Source organism: Dromiciops gliroides, chromosome 1, assembly GCF_019393635.1.
Source record: "Dromiciops gliroides isolate mDroGli1 chromosome 1, mDroGli1.pri, whole genome shotgun sequence".
Lineage (NCBI taxonomy): Eukaryota > Metazoa > Chordata > Mammalia > Microbiotheria > Microbiotheriidae > Dromiciops > Dromiciops gliroides.
Window position 1 is genome coordinate 412,780,331 of NC_057861.1, and position 22,709 is coordinate 412,803,039.

Genomic DNA, 22,709 nt, shown 5'->3' on the forward strand with positions numbered 1-22,709 from the left:
ATGAGAAAAAAGTCAACAGCTTGAAAAGCCAAATTGGCCAAATGGAAAAGGAGATAGCAGCTTCTACATTAAAGTACCAGAGGGCATGGAATATGATATTCCAGAGGACAAAGAAACTGGGATCACAACCAAAAATCACCTATCCAGCAAAACTGATTATAATCTTTCAGAGGAAAAAGTGGGACTTCAATGAAAAAGAGGACTTTCAGGTATTCATGATGAAAAGACCTGAAGTGAATGGCAAATCTGACTTTCAAATACAAGACCCTAGAGAACCATAAAAAATTGGAGTTGGGGGACATATCTGGGGTTGTGCAGTGGGTGACTGTCATGTGTCTGAGGCCGGGTTTTAGCTGGGATCCCCCTGGGTCCAGGGTGGATGCTCTGCCCACTGTGTCACCTAGCTGCCCCATGATGACATCTTTGGGGCTAAATTGAGGGGTGACTGGAATGCACTGTGGGAAGGGGAAGGGCAGAGGTAGCATGGGGTGAAATCCCACATGAAAGAAACAGGAAAGGGCTTATGGAGTGGGGGAAAAGATGGGGAAGGAGCAGGGCAGTAAATTAATTTTAAAGACCTTAAACTCATCAAAGTTTCCTCAAGGAGAGATTAACACACACACTCAATTAGGTGGAGTAATCTATCTAACCCTCCAGGAAAATAGGAGGGGAAGGGGATATAGAGAGAGGGTCAAAAGAAGGGAGGGCACATTGGGGGAGGAGACAGAAGCAAATCCTTTTTTTTTGCAGGGCAGTGGGGGTTGGGTGACTTGCCCAGGGTCACAAAGCTAGTGGGTGTCAGGTGTCTGAGGCCAAATTTGAGCTCAGGTCCTCCTGAACCCAGGGCTAGTGCTCGGTCCATGCACCACCTAGCTGCCCCAGCAAATACCTTTTTTTTTTTAAGTGAGGCAATTGGGATTAAGTAACTTGCCCAGGGTCACACAGCTAGTAAGTGTGTGTTAAGTGTCTGAGGCTGGATTTGAACTCAGGTACTCCTGACTCCAGGGCTGGTGCTCTATCCACTGCGCCACCTAGCTGCCCCAGCAAATACCTTTTGAAGAAGGATAGGTTGAAAGAAGATAGATAACAGAGTAAATATCATGGGGAAGAGAACAGGATGAAGGGAAACAGTTAACAATAGTAATCAGGGGGCAGCTAGATGGCACAGTGGATAAGGCACTGGCCCTGGATTCAGGAGTACCTGAGTTCAAATCCGGCCTCCGACACTTAACACTTACTAGCTGTGTGACCCTGGGCAAGTCACTTAACCCCAACTGCCCCACCAAAAAAAACAATAGTAATCATGGCTAAGAACTGGGAATCAAGGGAGTGTCCATCAATTGAGGAATGACGGAAGAAGCTGTGGTATATGATTGTAGTGGAATGGTATTGTGCTATAGGAAATGACAAACAGGATGATACCAGAAAAACCTGGAAAGACTCATATGAGCTGATGTATAGTGAAGTGAACAGAACTGGGAGGACATTGTACACAGTGACAGCAGTATTGTTTGATGAGCAATTGTGAATGACTTAACTACTCTCAGTATTGCAATGATCTAAGACAATCCCAAGGGACTAATGATGAAGCATACTATCCACCTCCATAGAAAGAACTGATAAAAAAGAGCATTTGTGGATTGTACATACATAACCTAGTTGATGTCTTATAGAAGGGGGAGGAAAGGGAGGGAGAAAAATTTGGAACTAAATCTTATGAAATTGAATGTTGAAAACTACCCTTACATGTAACTGGAAAAAATAAAATAAATGTTTGTTGCAAAGAGGGAAACAAAAAATGATTAACAATGACCAACCAATATAGTTGCTTCATTGCATTTATTAAAGGTATTTTTGGCTGTAAGCATATTATTTTATTTAATATTATACTAGTAAAGGATTGACCGCACATCTCCCTAATTTCTCATGGTCTCAGGCCCCGTGGTAGAAAAAGCAGGGAGAGAGCTTCAGCACGTATCAAAGGCATTTTAATAGCATTATTTCTCCTGTGTACAGTGCTTTCTCCTTCCACCTTCTACCTTTGCTACACTAGCTCACCCCGTATATCCTGATTTTTCCATCTCTGCCCCACACCCTGCATCAGATGCTAGTGCTTTCTTCCCATCTCCCTCAAATTAATTTGTACCTATATGTATACATTTTATTTCCTTATCTGTGTACGTTGTTTTGTACCAAAAGAATATAAGGTTCTTGAAGATACAAAGTTGCTGTAGCCAAATATGACAAAAAATGATGTTAGGATAAGGGATTTGTTTTCAGATCTCTTAAATAAAGAAATTATTCCCTAATAGAATTTAATCTCTGTGAGGAGATATCATTATACCCTCGTTGATTATGGAGGAAAAACAAAAGCTCTGTTACTAATATGTAGTTATCAGGATCTTGTCTTTTCTATCCCCATTACCTAGCACTATGGTTGGCACACAATCAGCCTAGAACATATGTTTGTTAATTGATGCAGGTAAGCACTGAGCAACATTGGAGGTGATAGGAAACTTTTGCCCAGCATTACTAACCCTAAAACAAAGTTCCTTTCCCCATTCTCATAAAAATAGAACTCTAGTACAGATGCAATCATTAGGAGTCTGTGGTGACTCCATGCATAGTCTTCCTTTTCCCTTACTATCCCACTCTCTAAACATTAGTCTTCAGGCATCCATTTTTTTTAATCAAGAGCCCAGCACAAAACTTTGGCTCATTAACCTCTTGTTTTGTTTTGTTTTGTTTTTTCAAAAGAAGACACACTTTAGCCTACTTTTATCATTCCACAGAATAAGAGCCTCAATACTTGAAGGGGAAAGAAATACTGGTTGAACAAAGTAGGACCTAGGTTGGATACCTATGCCTAGAAAGATAAAGAAATGAGGTAGAACCAAGATGGCAGAGTACCAGAAAGATGTGTAGCCAAGCTATGGTAGATCACAAGTTATGGTATATAAATGAGATCTTTTAAAAAATATTGTGCTAGGGGGCAGCTAGGTGGTGTAGTGGATAGAGCACCAGCCCTGGAGTCAGAAGGACCTGAGTTCAAATCTGACCTCAGACACTTAACACTTACTAGCTGTGTGACCCTGGGCAAGTCACTTGACCCCAATTGCCTCACCAAAAAAAAAAAAAAAACCTATTGTGCTGTAAGAAATGATGAACGGGGGAGGTAGGGGCAACTAGGTGGTGCAGTGGATAAAGCACCAGCCCTGGATTCAGGAGTACCTGAGTTCAAATCCAGCCTCAGACACTTGACACTTACTATCTGTGTGACCCTGCGCAAGTCACTTAACCCCCATTGCCCCACCAAAACAAAACAAAAAAAAAACCAAACAAACAAAAAAAAAAGAAATGATGAACGGGATGGAAGACTTGTATGAACTAATGCAGAACAGAGTGAGGGAAAAACAGGAGAACATTTATATAATGACTACAATATTATAAAGATAAATAGTTTTGAAAGACTTAGGAACTCTCTGATCAGGGTATTTACCTGACAGAGGACTCATGAAACATACTATCTTCCTCCTAGTATAGAAGTAAAAGATGGGGAGCCAACTACGTGGTGCAATGGATAAAGCACTGGCCCTGGATTCAGGAGTACCTGAGTTCAAATCCAGCCTCAGACACTTGACACTTATTAGCTGTGTGACCCTGGGCAAGTCACTTAACCCCCATTGCCCTGAAAAAAAAAAAAAGAAGTAAAAGATGGAGAGTACAGGATGAGACATGTAGGTGTGGGGATTTGTGTGTATGTATATGTAGATAGATAGATAGATAGATAGATAGATAGATAGATAGATAGATAGATAGATAGATAGATAGATAGATAGATAGATATTCTTATAGACATTGGAGGTAGGGAAATTTGTTTTGACTGTGTCAGCTCTGAAAACAAATGACCAAAGAGTTGTAGAGGCTATGCAACTGCTATTAACTCTGAAAATACCCATAAACTCACACAGGTTATCACAGCCACCGTTAATTGTGAAAAATAAGAACAAAATAAAACTAAGGAGCCAACAGTGGTCATAAGGAAAAAACTTTCTTTATTCCATTGGAGGAATGGTCATAAGGAAAAAACTTTCTTTATTCCGTTGGAGGAAGGAAACAAAATACATATACCAGGGCCTCCTCTGATACCAAGGAGACCACCCCCCTCCCTTTAGTGTGAGCAAATCTTAATACATATCCTAGTGGCTATGCAGTGAGCTAAAGCCCTGACAGTGAGGGTCATAGCAACAATGAGACAAGTTTGACTTATGGCAGGACTTCATGACTGGAACATGGATACTGCAGGTGCTTATCCAAGTTTAGAGAATACCTAGTGCTTGTGTGAACGATTCTGGGATTTTTCTGCAGCTGAGTTCATCCAGAGGGTGACTGCAAAGAATTGTTGTTATGCCAAACTCAGAGCAGTTTGTGTATTGGAACTTAGCTCTGGAAAACAGGATGTCTCCTAATAGTAAAAAGAGAAGGGTGGTTGTAAACTCCTAGCTGCCTAGCAATCTGTAAACTCCTGGCTGGAGCTTACAATCTGTAAAGGAGGGTTTAAAAGATCCCCCAGGTTCGTTAAGCCCTGTATGGGCCAATCTATAAGGGCCTGCCCCCTCCCTAACTGCTTCTCCCAGACTAACAAGAAACAAGTTTAAAAAGCCTCCTTTCAGGGGCAGCTAGGTAGCACAGTGGATAGAGCACTGACCCTGGAGTCAGGAGTACCTGAGTTCAAATCCGGCCTCAGACACTTGACACTTACTAGCTGTGTGACCCTGGGTAAGTCACAACCCCAATTGCCTCACTAAAATATAAAAAAATTTTTTTTTAAAGCCTCCTTTCAATAAAAGCAAAAAAGACAGGGTTTATTGATGTGGAACAAACTTAGAGATAAGGACAAAGAAAAGCAAGATATACGACCTGTAACCTCACCCACCCGACTCAGCTGCTTCTCTATCCCCCTGCCCGTCTCTCACCTGCCACCATGAACTCTTCTCCCTCTCCTCTTCTCATCTCTTCCTCCCCAGTCGCTCACTCACCTGTAGCTACCTGCACTCCCTCTCATCTCCCTCCATCGCTTGCCTCTCGTCTACCGTGCCCCTTTGTCTCCTCCTCCCTTCACTACCTCCGCTCCTCTTAAAAAACCCTTCTCGAGGATCTCCAAATCCAAGAAAAAAAAAAGAAAGAAAGAACTGTGGAGTATAGATGCTGATTGAACCATATTATTTCTTTTGTTTTGGGTGCTGTTGTGTTTTTTTTCTATTTTGAGGTTTTGCATCACTGCTCTGATTCTTTCTCTTGTAACAGGATTAATGCAGAAATAGGATTAATGTTATTATGTGTATATATATGTGTGTGTATATATATATTTATATGTATATGTATAGATATATATAGATATAACCTATATCAGATTACCTGCTGTCTAGGGGAGGGGGAAGGGAGGGGAGGGAGGGAGAAAAATCTGAAATTGTAAAGCATGTATAAACAAAAGTTGAGAACTATCTTTACATGTAATGGAAAAAATAAAATATCTCATAAAACCAAAAAAAAAAAAAAACCTTCTCTCTCAGAAAACTCAGGCCGACCACCCACACACCCCAAGCTAATTCATTGGCACCTCTAGGGGCGGCCCCCAAGGCCAGCTGAGGCACGGGGATTCCTTGTGTACCCTCGCTTGGCAGAGCAAGCCAGTGCTCGGGTTTTCCGTGTATACCCCCGCTGGGCGGAGGAAGCCGGGGCATGCTGGAGGCTTGCAGGGTGCGTCCAAGGCTTTCTAATTTTAGCCAAAGATGGGGTCCCAAATCACAATCAATTCTTACATGGTCTTGGCATGTGGATCCTGATAACTACATATTAGTAACAGAAGTTTTGTTTTTCTTTCATAATCAATGAGGGCATGAGGTGAAAATAGATTTTTTGTTGATTAAAAAAATTTAGTTTAAAAATTAAAATTTTTAAAGTAAAAAAGACAAAAAAATTGAATAAAAGAAAATTGAATTGGGGCAGCTGGTGGCACAGTGGACAAAGCACCAGCCCTGGATTCAGGAGGACCTGAGTTCAAATCTGGCCTCAGACACCTGACAGCCACTAGCTGTGTGACCCTAGGCAAGTCACTTAACCCTCATTGCCCCGCAAAAAAAAAAAAAAAAAAGAATGAAAAGAGGGCTGCTAAATTTAATCAGAAACTCAGATATAATCAAAATAGGAAAGGTTGGTTGAATAATCTATAGAAGACATTTGATTCCAATTGGCCAGTAAATTCTTTCCTCATCATCACCTTGTTAAGCTAATTTTTTAGTCCCCAGTTTCCTTAGCAGAAGATGAACAAGTTAAATATGTGATAATGAGGAAGAAATGTTCAATTCTGAATCCTCAGACTGAGTCACTTACTCTAATTCTTAGAATTATCTTACCCCTAGGTATCTGAAAAAATAGATTTATAGTCTTTTCAGCCTATAGGGAGCCAGGAGAGTTTAAGTTATGAGGGAGTACAAAATTTAGTCCTTTATAGTATTTACATGAAACTAGAATGGATATTAGCTTCAAAAATTATTTTATTCTTCCTTGTATAAAATAGAGACTTAGGGTGTCCAAAATAATGGTTTGGGTAATAGAAAACCCTAATTTTGATTGGACTCAGAGCAGGTGCCTGGAGAAAAGGCAGTATAAAAAGACGTATAAGGCTTAGTTTCTAAGCCTTTCAAAGTTGTTTATTTTTATAATATTGTTGTCATTATATAAAGTGATCTCCTGGTTGTTGAGTTTTTTTGCACTCCACTCTGCATCCGTTCTCTGAAACCATCCCCTTCATTATTGATATCCATACTATGACTGATCATCTGGATGTAGACAGATTAAACACTTTATCCTCCCTGAGCAAAACAGATGATAGAGTCATAGAAATGTAATTACAGTTCCTAATAATCCAAAATTTAGATGAAATAACCTTTTAAGTTACAAATACAAAATTAAAAACAACCCAAGTGATAATAGAACACTGGTGGGTAAAGGTACATAGCAAGAGGTTATCAAAGATTCAATTCAATTCAATAACATGTATTATGCACCAACGATGTGACAGCTACTATGCTAAGCACTGGGGACACAAAAAGAAAAAAAGACAGTCTCTGCCCTTCAGGAGTTTGAAATCTCGTGGGGGAAGCCAACACACAAAAGATGAGAAGTAGGGTGAGGGAGATATCAGAAGGTAGTACCCTGTGACAGGGCAAGATGTTCCATGGAGTCAAAACCAAGCAGAGTTGCTGATGGAAAATAGAGAGCTAACATGAAATAACTGGATGACTGGCAAAGAAGATGATATAATCATAATGAGACAATTGGTGGAGAGCTGGGTAGTATAGAAATTTAAAACAATTAGAAGAAAAACTATAGCAGAAGTGTTAAACACCAGGCCTCCCAGAAAAAAATCAGAGGGAGGTCCAAACCTAAAATGTACTTGGGCAGTGTTTAACAAATTAAATTAAAATGAAATAGATATAATATTAATTTGGGGTTTATAAGTCAATATGTAGCCTGCAGGAGTCTACACTATGTTGGGTGAATCATCTATAAAGAATTTACAGAAGACACCATAAAGAATGAGACAGAAAGGGATTTGATTTAGGTAATACCTATGATATGCCATGATGAAATCATGGGTCCAAGATTTATTTATTCATTTAAGTTTTTCCAGTTATGTATTAATGATTATATCTTGTCTTCTGTCTAATGACATACAAATGGGAATTTGTATGCAAACATTGATAATAGATACAATTCACCAAATATTAAAATACTAAATTTTTTAATTCTTTATCTTTCCATATACTCTGCCTCATTCCTCCTAACCATACTTTTTGTGTTTCCACCCCCCTCCCCATTTTCTCAGTCTACCATTAGCTTCACTTTACTCCCTTCATAGTCCTGACTCAATGGTTCACTGTTCAACTATTCATTATCTTCTCCTTTTGAATCCTCTGTCCCCTTGTTCTATCATCCTTCACAGCTTACCAACTCCCAACCAAGGGTTATTCCCAGTAACCCTTTCTCTATTCCTGGTCATTCCTCCCAGAAGAAGTCACAGAACCATGTCATCTTTGATTCACTACAAAATTATGTATTCTAATCTCAACTGGATTGTAATCTTATTCTTCCCTGATTGACTTTCTTTTAAAAAATGTTATTTATTTTGTTACATCACCTTCATGTCTCCCCATCCCTAGTGATCTATCTCTAATATTGTGGAAAGAAACGGTTCAAAAAGTCCTGATCAATCAATTCTAATCCTACCACTTGTAACAAAGAACCAAAATGAAAGGGTGTGGGACTGGGAAGTAGTTCAGTAAAACTAACCAATTCATCAATGTAGTCTAACAATGAGTCTGACAAAACATCTAATTTTTCATATCCACAATCCCCTACCTCTGCAAAGAAGGGAGGGAAGTGAGGTTTTTTTTCATCTTTTCTTCAGGCTCCAGCTTGTTTATTATAATTATACAGTGCTTAGTTTCAGTTTTTGTGTTATTGTTTCCATTTACGTTGTTGTAATCATTAGGCATGTTGTTTTCTTAGTCCTACCTTCTTCCCATGCTCCATTGAATACTTCATATTCATCCTCATTTACTTTCTATCAATCTTTGATGGCCTAAAATGATGTTCTATCCCTTTTCTCAAGCCCCCTACTCTACCACTGCTTCTCAGCAAAGAACCTCATCTCCTATTTCACTGAGAAAATCGAGGCCATGAAAATGAATTCACCTTTTTTCACTTTTTCCACACTCTAAAACATATATTGTCCTCTATTATTTCACCCCTTTCCCCATTCTCTGGGGATAAAGTAGCCCTTCTTACCCAGGATAACTCTTCCATTTATGCTCATAATCCCATCATCTCATCTCTTCTTATCTTCTACACTAATAGCAAATATGCCTCCATCTCCTTCATCCTTAAAAGACCTTCTCTTAACTCAGCCATCCCTTCAAGCTATTATCCCATATCTTTCCTTCCTTTCACAATCAAATGACTAAAAATTGATCAATCAACAAGTATTTATTAAGCATCTACTATGTATCAGGCACTGTGCTAGGCACTAGAGAAATAAGTACACAGAATGAAATTAATATCCCCAGGGGCAGCTAGGTAGCGCAGTGGATAGAACACCGGCCCTGAAGTCAGGAGGACCTGAGTTCAAATCCGGCCTCAGAAACTTAACACTTACTAGCTGTGTGACCCTGGGCAAGTCACTTAACCCCAATTGCCTCACTAAAAAAAAAAAAAAAAAGACTATCCCCTTACCTGCTTATTCATTCTAATCTACTACTTCCCAAACATGCTTTATATTTTTTAGCTTCATTATTCATACACCCACAAGTCACTTAACCCCAATTGCCTCACCAAAAAAAAAGAACTTAATATCCCCACTGGACTCTGAAGAGAGATGTAATTTCACAACTATTTGTGGAATGGAATGGAATATAACTGTTTCTGTTTCTAAACCCTGTGGGATCCTTCTTATTAATAGACAGAGTCTGTCAGGAAATATCTACCCTATCCTACTGACACAGTGAGGTTGCAAGTGCCCTAATGACAAGAATGCCTTTATCCTGGAGAAAATAGAGAAAGAAAATGTGCTCCTTGAATCTAGGCCCCTCATCCTTACCAGCCCAACAAATAAATCAGAGTCAGATTATAGAGGGCCTTTGGAATTTTAAAATATTCTGTAAGCAAGGGGAAGCTATTTAAGATTCTCTAGCAATGGAATAACATGATCAAAAAGATCAAGCGGAGGGGCAGCTAGGTGGTGCAGTAGATAAAGCACCGGCCCTGGAGTCAGGAGTACCTGAGTTCAAATCCGACCTCAGACACTTAACACTTACTAGCTGTGTGACCCTGAGCAAGTCACTGAAACCCCAATTGCCTCACAAAAAAAAAAAAAAAAATCAAGTGGCATATCAGATTAATTCATCTGGCAACTGAGTGGTTATGTGAGATAGACAGTAACAGTTAAGACGACTTAGCTTACAATAATAATAATAGCTATTGGGGGCAGCTATGTGGCACAGTGGATAAAGCACTAGCCCTGGATTCAGGAGGACCTGAGTTCAAAACAAGTCAGACACTTGACACTTACTAGCTGTGTGACCCTGGGCAAGTCACTTAACCCCCACTGCCCACAAAAACAAAAACAAAATAATAATAATAATAGCTATCATTCATAAGGTATTTTAAGGTTTGCAAAGACCTTTACAAATAGTATCACATTTTATCCTCCCAATAACCCTGGGAGGTAACTTCTAGTATTATCCCCATTTTACAAATGAGAAAACTAAGGCAGACAGAGATTAAGTCTGAAGTCTCACAGTGAGTAAATCTCTGAAGCAAGATTTGAACTCAGGTTTTCATAACTAAGTCCAGCACTCAATCCATTGTACTACTTAGCTGTCTCTTAATAATCAGATGCACTGGATTCTAAAATAAATATTTTATTACTTTCCTTTCCTCTTGGCTCCTCCCATAGAGCAGAATGATTTCTTTTGAGGAGGCTTGGACTGTGACTTTGGTGAGGGTTTACTACTATAATTGGATGAGTGTCCTGTTTGGGAGTCAGGTTTTGTGGTCTGGCTCTGATGCTGTTTGTTTGCTCCTGGCTGACAGACAGGTCTTATGGGTCTCTCAGTTGTTCTGGCCAGTTGAGGTTGTTGGGGCATGGCGCTTCCTATATGACAGGACAATTTCACTGGCTGCCCAGCCCCTCCTGATGGCTGAGATCGCTGGGTCCCAGATGATCTTCCTAGCTTTGGTCCCTGCGATTGGGAGGCTGGCCTCCTACATGTTTCTGTAGATTGTGTATCTGTAGTCTGGCATTGTCCTAACTTTGATGCTTGTCTCATAGGTTTCTTGGTCACTCCTACATGTTGGAATCCTGGGTTCCAGGGCCATCCTAAATGGAAGATTGGTCTCATAGGTCGAATAGATATTCCTTCTAGCTGTGGTCCTCGGGTTTGCAAATGACCTGCCTGGGAAGTGAATCTACTTGCTCTTAAATTTTTTGACTGAGATATCTGGTATGGGGCCTGTACAGTTTGAGAAATGGGTCTGGGTGGTCTTACCAAATGATGTACTTGGGGATATGCAGAGGACTTCACAAATGCTGCAGCTTGATGAATTCTCTGAGGCTTGCAAGCCCCTCTGCCAGGACTTCTGCCTCTTATATTGGCCCTTCTATTGTGAAAGGCCAGAGGGCCGAGCCATCTGGGCCTAACACCTGGCCACACATTGAAGCCCATGGCCCAGTAGGGTCTCGAAGAACCCTGATAAAGATTACCCTTCATTCTAGTCAGCGGGTGACGCCAAACCCATGGGCCAGGGGTAAATGATGTAGGAGGGTAGAAAGCATGAGGCTGGGGGCAGACTCCCCTAAAAATCCTAGTCCCTCCTGTAGGCCTCTGACATTGGCATCCTGGTAGATTTGCAGGCTGAGAGTGGCTCTGGAGTACCTCATCCTCAACTGCTTCAGCTGTGGTTTCACTAAAGGTTCCTTGGACATCTTGGGCTTTCTCACAGTCCTGATCCACCTGGATCCCCAATTCTCTGGCCAATAATGCCATATCTTCCACTGATACAGGTCTGAGAGGAGAGCACATTACCTCCTTCAGGGCTATCTGGAGGCTCTCTGAATACCTTCCTCCATTCCCCATATCACTCTCCTCTAGAAGCAGCAGTTGTGATGGCTTCAGTTTCAGAACTCTCTGAAATAGTTGGGCTTCCTCACTCTTCCTAGACTGGGGACTGAGAATGAAGTAGCATCTTTCCTTAGCAGATTCTCTTAGAAATGCCAGGAGGTCCCATTCCTTCTTACCTGGACAGTCAGTAAAAATGAACACAGCTGAGGAGACCTCCATTAAAAAGCCAAACTGTGTCCAGAAGCACTCCAGATCTCCTCTAAGGTTGGCCACAGCTACAGGCTCTTGAAAGAAGTCAGAATTTTCCTTACGGGTGTCACTGTTAGGGAAACACCAAGTAATCTCAACTAAGCCATCAGAGATCTGCCGGGGAAGTAATGAGGCACGGGAGTCTCGGTGGAGAAAGATGTGGGGAGACTGCTTTTGGGGAGGGCTGAGCACTGCATTAAGGATCCTGGATTTAGATGAACCACAGTGCCCCAATCGAACAAAAGAGATAAGTGGCATTTTCATAAACACAAGGGACTTTATGCCAACCTGAGAAGCATCTCCCAGGGAATGTATTGAATCCTTTGGCACAATGTTCTTCATGGCTCCCAACATCAAAATGCACTTATTGTTCTCTGCATCTGGTAGCAGCAGGGGAAGGGCAAAGTGACACTTAAACATGTTCCCCAAGACCTCCTGCTGCAAAGATTTGTCAGAACAAAGCATGACAGCACAAAGGACATCAAGGGGGTTAATGGTCTCTTTGTCTCTAAGGCCCATATTTTCTATCTTCTTAATCAATCCCTCCTTTCCATCCTCATCTTCGGCCCTCTGGCTGAGCACTGTATCTCTGGCAGTCACATCCAAGGACTGAATTTTTACTAGGAAATTCCAGGCTAAGTCTGCTGATGTCTGAGGGATCCAATGACATCCATGGTCCAAGCAAAACTGTTGAACAAAACTTGGTAGAAGTTTTCTATTCCTGTCTATTTCCAAACATGACAGAATTTCTTTGAATGTTTTTCTTCTCTCTAAAGAAACAGAGGAAACATTGTGAATGGCTAAATGGTCATTAAAAACAAAGTTAATTTTGGCGAGTACTTCATTATGGAATTTATTTGTTGCTTAGAGAGAATATAAATCTGACTTCCAACCAACAAGACACTTCTCTCTTTTTAGATTGTAAGAGTATCCATTGAGTACCCTACCTACTTAAAAGTAATTACCTGGGGCAGCTAGGTGGCACAGTGGATAGAGCACCGGCCCTGGAGTGAGGAGTACCTGAGTTCAGATCTGGCCTCAGACACTTAACACTTACTAGTTGTGTGACCCTGGACAAGTCACTTAACCCCAATAGCCTCACTAAAAAAAAAAAAAAATTTAAAGTAATTACCTTTGTTAGATAAAAATACTTCATGGGGCAGCTAGGTGGCGCAGTGGATAAAGCACCGGCCCTGGAGTCAGGAGTACCTGAGTTCAAATCCGGCCTCAGACACTTAACACTTACTAGCTGTGTGACCCTGGGCAAGTCACTTAACCCCAATTGCCTCACTTAAAAAAAAAAAAAAAGAATACTTCGTGAATCAATCAATCAAAACCAAGAATGAACAGGGTCTGTACATCTCCTTGAATCAATCAAAGCTATTGTGTGAGAAACTAGCTTACCTTCTAATTATTTTGTATAAAAGGAATTCTAAGGGTCTGGAAGTAGAGAGGAAAGGATGGAGTCATATAGAATTAAGCCAAAAACTGGCAGCCCCATAGTAATCAGCGACAGAAAAAAAAAGAGAAGGTAAGACTTATATGTGGCAGAAAAGGGAGATATCAAGGAGGGCCATTAGCTCTATAGATATCTCAGAGGAGAACTAGACTGATACTACCAGTGTACCTACCCACTCAAAAACTGAAGGCTTCCTTTCCCAATGCCTGTCTATCCACAGATACTACAATATAATCTGCTACTTCATTAGCCAAATACTTTCAATATCCTGAACTCACTCACAAAATGGCTAGAGGTTAACAAGAGACAGATATAAGTGTAAGTCATATTGGCAAAGATGACACACACACAAAAGGAAAAGGACAAATATTGGAGAGGCTGTGGGAAATCAGCTGATGCACTATGAAGGGCTACAACCATTCTAGAAAGCAATTTAGAATTATACACAAAAAGTAGTTACTAACAGTACATGCCCTTTTACCCATCTATACTGCCCATACTCAAAAGAAATCAAAGAGGAAAAGGTCAAAATAATATTTATAGCAGTTATTTTAGTGGTAGGGAAAAACTGGAGACTAAGGGGATACCCATCAATTGAGGAATGGATGAACAAATTATGATATATGAATGTGATGGAATATTATTGTACCATAAGAAGAAACAAAATGGATTATTTCAAAGAGACATGAAAAGACTTATGAACTGATAAAAATGAAATAAGTAGAACCAGAAGAACAACTTATACTTTAATATCAATATTATGAAAAAGAACAAATTGAGGATAAAGAACGAAATGAAGGGGCAGCTAGGTGGCGCAGTAGATAGAGCACTGACCCTGGGGTCAGGTGTACCTGAGTTCAAATCCGGCCTCAGACACTTAACACTTACTAGCTGTGTGACCCTGGGCAAGTCACTTAACCCCAATCGCCTCACTTAAAAAAAAAAAAAAAGAATGAAATGAGGGGGCAGTTAGGTAGCAAAGTGGATAAAGAACTGACCCTGGATTCAGGAGGACCTGAGTTCAAATCTGACCTCAGACACTTGACACTTACTAGCTGTGTGACCCTGGCCAAGTCACTTAACCTCAATTGCTTCATTCCCCCCAAAAAAGACGATGATGATGATGATAAATAAATGAATAAATAAATAAATGACTAGATAAATAAATGAATGAATAAATGGAGTCCCTGTGGCCAGAGAAGGAATCATCATATTTGGTTTTTTTGTTTTTTTGTTTTGGTGAGGCAATTGGAGTTAAGTGACTTGCCCAGGGTCACACAGCTAGTAAGTGTTAAGTGTCTGAGGCCGAATTTGAACTCAGGTCCTCCTGACTCCAGGGTCAGTTCTTTATCCACTTTGCTACCTAACTGCCCCCTCATTTCATTCTTTTTTTTTTTTTTTTAAGTGAGGCGATTGGGGTTAAGTGACTTGCCCAGGGTCACACAGCTAGAAAGTATGAAGTGTCTGAGGTCGGATTTGAACTCAGGATCTCCTGAATTCAGGGCCGGTACTCTATCCACTGCGCCATCTAGCTGCCCCCGGGAATCATCATATTGACCCTAAGTTTAAAATGAACTTTTATTGTAACAAGGTCTTTAAAATCTTTTCTCAAAATGTTTATACTTGGGAGACAACTAGGTGGTACAATGGATAAAGCACTGGCCCTGGATTCAGGAGGACCTGAGTTCAAATCTGGCCTCAAACACTTGACACTAACTATGTGACTCTGGGCAAGTCACTTAACCCTCACTGCCCTGCAAAAAAAAAAAGTTTATACTTGCCTCTGACTTCATCTGAATTCTAACAGTTGACTTCTGATGTATTCCCTAGCTACTTCTCTTGGAAATAGTGATTGTCACAGTGGTGAATTTAATGGAAGTTTGGAAAAAAGCTCTAAATCAACTTTCTATGTCTAGTGGTGGGAAAAGAATCATTCTTTTCCTACATAAGAATTGGATGGATTGAAGTCTTGTATAAAGAAAGAGAACTGCCTCCTCAGATCTGCAAGAGCCTACTGTGATAAAAGAGAACGGTTGTTCAGTAGAGGTCACCTTTCCCTTCAGTGTCTCCCAAACTTGTAAAAGTAATTTATATTTCTCCCAACTCCAATGGAGTATTTGACAAGTGACCCTTCAATTTAGTCAAGCATTCAACAAGAATTTATTAAGTGCCTGCAATGTGCAGAGTGCTTTGCTAAGCACTGAAGATACAAAGACACAAATGAAAACAGTTTGTTATCTCAAGGAACTGACATTCAACTGAATGTCTGCATAAAGCTGTGTTGATAAAATCACTAGTTCCTCCTGCCATTCCCATACCACACTTAAAAGTATACAGCACTGGGGCAGCTAGGTGGCACAGTGGATAAAGCACCCGTCCTGGATTCAGGAGTACCTGAGTTCAAATCCGGCCTCAGACACTTGACACTTACTAGCTGTGTGACCCTGGGCAAGTCACTTAACCCCCACTGCCCTGCAAACAAACAAAAAAAAAAAGTATACAGCACTGTTACACTCCCCTGACTATTGAAAGGGGAAAATTTGGGGGGAAAAAATATATATATAAAAGGATTTGAACATTTCAAGGTATTATTATACATACTGCCATTGAAAGATGCCTAAAAGCAATATTTTTAAGTGTACCCCCTTGCCCCGATAATCAATAGTTGCTCCCATTTTAAACATTAGGCCTCTGATCTACCAAACCTTTCATGCATCAAAATCCCCAAGTCTAAACTGAATGTGGTATGCTTTCTCTGAAGAATGAAATGTAATACCCAAATTGAAAGGTTAATTATTTACAGTGTGATGTGGTAGATAGAGAGCTCAGAGATGAAGTCTGGCCTCTGACAGTGCTTTGTGTAACCCGGAAAATCATTAAATATCTCAGTACTTTAAGCTTGAACACTAAGTTGAAGAGAAGACACTGACATGTATTGGGAGATGTTTCCTCATCTAGGAGTTCCCTCTATCAATGTAATTACAGTTCTAGTTCCTATTCCTAATTTATAGTACCCACAGTGTAATACCAACCTATTTTGTAAACCAGCACCTGGCAACCTGCTTTTCAAAAGTTGCAGCTTTTTCTACTTTCCACCATCTCCCTGGTTCCAGGTACTCCTTTCCTCTGATTGAAAGGACATGGACACAGGGGAGAGTAGGGGGGGGGGGGGTAGGAATCTGCTATTCTCTGTCTTCTGACTCATGGTAACATCAAAAGGCTATTATTAGGGGCAGCTAGATGGCGCAGTGGATAGAGCACCTGCCCTGGAGTCAGGAGTACCTGAGTTCAAATCTGACCTCAGACACTTAATACTTAACTAGCTGTGTGACCCTGGGCAAATCACTTAACCCCAATTGCCTCACTTTAAAAAAAAAAATTGCTATTATTGGCCTTAAATGTTATGGAAATATATGTGTGTGAACGAAGATAGTTTTATTTCTTTACCTTCCAAATTTGCTGCCTCCTCCTCCTCCAGAGGCACTTCAGTCTCTAAATTTTCATAGCTGCGTTCATTATCCAAGTATCTGATCATGTCATTTTCCTCACAGTACTCAGTGTACTCCAGATTCACACAGGCTTCCTCTTCCTCTGCTGATCCTGGATCTTCAAAATATGCCACAGGTTCTAGATAATCCTCTTCTCCTAAGTATAAATCAGCATCTGGATTCTCACCTTCCCATTCTTCCCCTAAGTACAGAACAGCTCCTGGATCTTCATAGGCCTCTCCATCCTCTGAATATAATGTGTCTTCCAGTTCATCTCCTTTCTCTTCCTCCTCCCTGGAGGACAAAGTGACTTCTGAATGACTAACTTCTTTCTTGCCCAAAGGCCCAGTAGTTTTTAGATCTTGGCTCTCCTCTCCTACAGACATAAGGACATCAGTATTCTTGTACTGTTTCTTTGCAGAGAGCAGAGTAATTTCTGAATTTTTGTTCTCTTCCATGAGTATAAGAGCTTCTGCCTTCTCATGTCCTTTCTCTTGTTTAACAAATTCTGAAAAATAAAATGGATTTCTCTCTCAATTTGAAAAAAAAAAGTTTTCTAATAATTTGGGTTTTGATAACATTCAACTAAAGAACAGAAGCAGGAAGCCTCACTCAGGCCTTGTTCTCAGCCAAAAATTTCTTTCTCCCACCCAAGGAAACCAGATCAGATTTATTAGACTCCTACAAAAGTTGCCATCTTTAAGGGACCTAGATCAGAAATCTTGATCCACAAACCATATGGAAGTGCCTAACATCAATTCAATTTCTCTGTGTCATAGGCACCAAGGGACAGTCTAGAGTTGACTCAAGCTAAGAAGTCCCAAAATGAAATGGCAAATCTCAAAAATAAAGTCTGCATTCCTGTGACTGTCATAGAATCTGAAAAACAGAAGGGGACTTCAGAAGTCATCTCTCTAGTTCTACACCTATTTTCTCCAAAGTCTTCATTTAAAGAATGTCTGCTATATTTTAATCTTTAGGAACAGAGATTCTACAATCTATTGGCAGCTTACAGAAATACTAAACAATCTTTATTAAGGGAAATGTCTACAAACTCCCTCCCCCACTGCAAGTTAATTCTTCCTCTGGAGGAAAAAAATCTGTGTATCCTTATGAAACTGAGGGGAGAAAGGAATTGTTGGTACTTCTTTAGGAAACTGGACTAGCACAAATAGTCCCAAAACCTATTCTTCAAATATAAACATGTAGCTACTAGCTCACCATAGCCAAGATATTTCTAAAATGGCTAGTAGGTATAGCTGGCACAGAATATGAAAAGATACATTTTTTCTGTGAAAAATTAACTGATCCTTATAACAATCAAATTCCTAACCTTGAAAGTATTAGTAACATGCTCGAATCAACTGAACTTAGTGTTGAAAATTTCCCAAATTTGCCTAATAGGAAAAAAAACCTACAATTTATTTTAAAATATAAAATGCACGGGGCAGCTAGATGGCGCAGTGGATAGAGCACTGGCCCTGGAGTCAGGAGTACCTGAGTTCAAATCCAGCCTCAAACACTTAACACTTACTAGCTGTGTGACCCTGAGCAAGTCACTTAACCCCAATTGCCTCACTAAAAAATAAAATAAAATATAAAATGCACACAATCAATGTTGTCAACCAATGAGAATTCTGGAGCAGAATGAGTGTAATAAGTTTATCATTCTCTACATTTGAACTGATTAAAATTAAGACTTTAGAAACCCTGTTTCTATTGAAGTTGTACACCATCTGCAACAATACCACTGAAACTGATTTATAGGGAAAGAGTTAAAGCTATTAGAAAGGTAAAATGTGCAACTCATTTAAAATAAATTTAGAAAGTATGGACTCCTCTGAGCCTATCAAAAAAAAATTATCTGTAGGAAGGAGATAGGAAAAATGTAAAAGCAAATCATTTAAAATGAATTATTTCTTCAGAAAATTTAGCTCTGGAAAAAAACAAAAAAGTAAAGTAAAACCTCCACTCACCAAGGTCAGATCTCCAACTATGTGCTGATTCCGGAAAAGCATCATGCAAACACTCAAGGAACTGCTGACAGCTTCTCTCTCCCTTTTTCTGTATCAGAATTAACATTTTCCTACTCTTCTTCAGTGGATCGGTGACAGTCTCCAAGATCTCATACTCCTCTTCAGAAATTAGGTTTCGAGAAGTTAATGTATCTAACATGAAATCAGGATCTTGATGCAGAATTTTAACTAACTTTTGTCTTTCCTGTTCAATGACTGCAGAAGCCATCAGTAGCCTTTGTTCTTCTTTTCACTTGAACTGGAAACAGATTGTGAAAATGATAGTGGGACAGTAATCTGAAATGAGGAAACATGGCTTTTTAACAGACCCATACAACTGATAGCCATTTGCCCATGACATTAAAATCTACCAATTTCCCCAACATATGTTCACAGTATGCCCTGCCCTCAACTATTTCACATATCTCTTACTCTCAACTATGTATTTCCACACACGCCACCTCCACTTTCTCAATACCCACTACATCCTCAAAAAATAAATACAAAAATAAATAAACGATCAGTACATTTATATAGTACTTTGAAGTTTGCAAGGTATTTTGCAAACATTACTTCTTTCCATTCTCACAACAATTTTGCAAAGCAAGAACTATAGAGGAGAGAAACCAGATTGACAGGGATTAAGAAATCAGTTGGCAGCAAGTCAGTAAATGCTGAATGTAAACTCCTGTAAAATGTAAACTCCTTAAAGGGGAAGCACTTCATTTTCGCCTTTTTAATCCCTGGACCTGGTATAGTGCCTTGCATATAATAATAAATGCCGAATATTGTTGAATTTGAGTGTAGCAAATCCATTCACACAGCCATCAGAGCAGAGGTGCCATGCGTGCAAGCCAGCAAAACCCCTGAACAAGATTAAAATGTAACTGGACAATATTTAACAAAATAAGTAAAAATACAATGGAACGAGGCAGTGGATAAAGCACCAACCCTGGATTCAGGAAGACCTGAGTTCAAATATGACTCAGACACTTGACACTTACTAGCTGTGTGAGCCTGGGCAAGTCACTTAACCCTCATTGTCGCACACACGCAAAAAAAATACAACGGAACATAGATGATGGAAAATGTGGTTTTATAAATCAATATTTGGCCTGAAGGGATCCTTATACTTAAGTACAACATCACAGTAGAGTATTGTTGTAATGCCCATTTCCTCAATGGATAAATGATGAAATAGTTTTTAATAAGACTTTTTTTTTTGCAGGTTAATAGACTTTTTGTTTTGCTTTATTTTTAAAATACTACAGTTTTATTGATCCCTATATACACTTTCCTCACATTAACTGTAACCTCCTTGAAGATAGAGGCTGTTTCAATTTTGTCTCTTGATCTGTATCACCCAGCACAGGGCATGGTGGAAAAATCAAAAGTCCCAAAGTAGTGCAACCAGGAGAAATGACATGTTAAGAGCTGAGCTCCTTCCTTAAATGGAGGTTTGGGATGTTATAGCTCCATCCTCCAATCAAAGGGACAATGATGATAAGGAGCCCCAAACGTAATAGGAGCCCATTTATGGCCCCCATCCATTATTTTATTAGGCTTTTGAGTAACTAAAATTTTATTGATTCTTATGCTTTTATTTAGTTTGTACATGTGTGCCTGCGTGTGCTGAAGGTGTTATTAGGCAATTCCCTCAACCATCACTTCCTCCATCTAAATGTCTATGTCTCAATAGATTCTAAGGAGTGGGTGAGGGCACACAAAACTAAAGGGAATAGTGTCAGAGGAGATTTGAAGTCAGATTTTCCCAGTTCCAAACCCAGCCAAAAGGTTTGTCCATACTAAACTCGATCTTTTTGAGGTTACTAAGTGTATAATAATGAATGTGTGTGTATATATACATATATAAAAAGCACAACTAGAACAAAGGAGTAACACCTTCAAAACTTCAAAAAGCTTGGGACCCCATCCTGTACCACATTTGGGAGTTTGTTTCTTATGGGGATTTTTTTTTTAAAACAAACTACAAATCAGTAAAAATCAACTGCTCATGTGACAAAACACAAGCCAAGCTTGGTTACCATTGGCTTTATTTTTATACTATTAGAAGATGCTCAATCTTGTCTATACCCTGGGATGCTCCTTGATGAGGGGCCCCCTATCCCTCTTCTAAGTATCCCAGCAGAGGGCTTATTGTATCCAGTGAAGTAGTTTCAGTTAAACAAGCACTTTATTAGGCATGGGGTTACAAAGACAAAAAAGAAAAGAGTTCTAGCCTTCAAAGAGTTTATAATCTATGTTTCTTTTAATTCTTGTTACACGCTGAAAATTAAATACAAAATGCGGAACGAGTAGGTACAAAGACTGCTCCTGGGGCTGCTGTTTCTTGGATCACTAGACATAGGGGTAAATTAGTACAAATTTCAAGTAGAAATTGGTGGTTGAGCTATTTTGAAAGAAGCTAGGGAGTCTACAAGGTCAAATAAAAAGGAAGTACATTCCAGGTAAGAGAGTCGTCCAGTTTGAAGACAGAAGGTAGGAAATGAAATGTCCTTAAAGGGATTTATAGGTTATAACAACCAGTTTAGCTGAAGCCTAAAAGTATGTAATGTGCACTCAGGAAGTATCTTGCTGGGGTTCTTGGGCTCTCTTTTCTTTCTTTCTCTCTTCTCTTTTCTTTCTTTCTTTCTTCCTTTCTCTCTCTCTCTCTCTCTCTCTCTCTCTCTCTTTCTCTCTCTCTCTCTCTCTGCCACAGACTCCTTTGGAGTTTGGTAAAGTTGATGAATCCCTTCTCACAAGTTTTTAAATGCATAAAATAAAACCCATAATATTACAATGAAAATCATCCACACTGAAATAGTTATTGAAATACTAAACAAGACAAGTTCACAGTCCTCAAGTTAAGAATTTCTGCTTACGGGTCAGCTAGGTGGCGCGTGGATAAAGCACCGACCCTGGATTCAGGAGGACCTGAGTTCAAATGCGGCCTCAGACACTTGACACTTAGTAGCTGTGTGACCCTGGGCAAGTCACTTAACCCCCATTGCCACGCAAAAAAATAAAAATAAAATAAAAAGAGACACCAAAATTAAAAAAAAAAGAATTTCTGCTTACATTAGAGGTAGATTTGGACTGGACCTCAGAGGCCATCCAGTACAGGGGTTCTTTATCTATGATCTGCATATGTTTGTTTTTCGAATATCTTTACAACTCTATTTCGACATAATTAGTTTCCTTCGTAATGCACTGAATTTTATTTAGTGCATTTTAAAAAAACCTTTATTCTGAGAAAGGATCTATAACCTTCACCAGAACACTAATGGGATCCATAATTCCAAAATAATAAATAAAAGGTCAAGGACCCCTGATCAAATGCTAAAGCGCTTAGCATATTTCCTAGCACACAGCAGGCGCTCGATAAATGCTTCTTCTGCCCTTGCCCTTCCGTAATCTAGTTCAAGCCCCTCATTTTGCAGAATGGGAAACTGAGGCCCAGAGAGTACACCTCAAAGCCACGGACAGTAAGGGGCCCCTCCCTCCACGTCACGTCACCGGGCCGCTGGAGCCGGCTTGGGTAAGAGTTTAAAACCGGAGGATTCGGTGTTTTTTTCCTGGAGGCCCCCGCGCTGTCTTCGCTCCCAGAAGGCTGGACCCAGACGGGGCCGGGCTCGCATTAGCGCCTACTGAGGGTCGTAGTCTGGAGACAGGGCTGAAGATAAGGAGATACGAGGCCACAGCCGACACACAGCTAGACCTACATCCAGGAACAAGAAGGGAGGCGGGCCCGCCCTGAGAGACAAGAATGCGAGCCAATCGGCGCCGAGCCCAGGCCATTCTCCTCGCTTCACTC

General features: G+C 40.1%; 1 protein-coding gene across 1 annotated transcript; it reads right to left on the bottom strand.

The window, feature by feature from the left end:
- Nucleotides 1-10,259: 10,259 nt before the first annotated feature.
- On the bottom strand, nucleotides 10,260-22,669 carry CARD6 (caspase recruitment domain family member 6). The gene is made up of 4 exons (XM_043973739.1): nucleotides 21,974-22,669; nucleotides 18,857-19,192; nucleotides 16,840-17,388; nucleotides 10,260-12,703 (listed from the first exon to the last, which is right to left on the bottom strand). Exons 2-4 carry the CDS (start codon nucleotides 19,122-19,124, stop codon nucleotides 10,488-10,490), a joined length of 3,033 nt encoding a protein of 1,010 aa, XP_043829674.1. The 5' UTR covers nucleotides 19,125-19,192; nucleotides 21,974-22,669; the 3' UTR covers nucleotides 10,260-10,487.
- Between the last annotated feature and the right edge of the window lie 40 nt (nucleotides 22,670-22,709).

What these genes read in the sequence shown, in the direction of transcription:
- CARD6 (XM_043973739.1), bottom strand. Translation starts at nt 19,124, where the DNA reads ATGGCTTCTGCAGTCATTGAACAGGAAAGACAAAAGTTAGTTAAAATT. An exon ending in TAGTTGGAGATCTGACCTTG is followed by an intron (nt 17,389 to 18,856) that starts GTGAGTGGAGGT and finishes TTTATTTTTCAG; the next exon opens with AATTTGTTAAACAAGAGAAA. An exon ending in GGAGGCAGCAAATTTGGAAG is followed by an intron (nt 12,704 to 16,839) that starts GTAAAGAAATAA and finishes CTGTTTCTTTAG; the next exon opens with AGAGAAGAAAAACATTCAAA.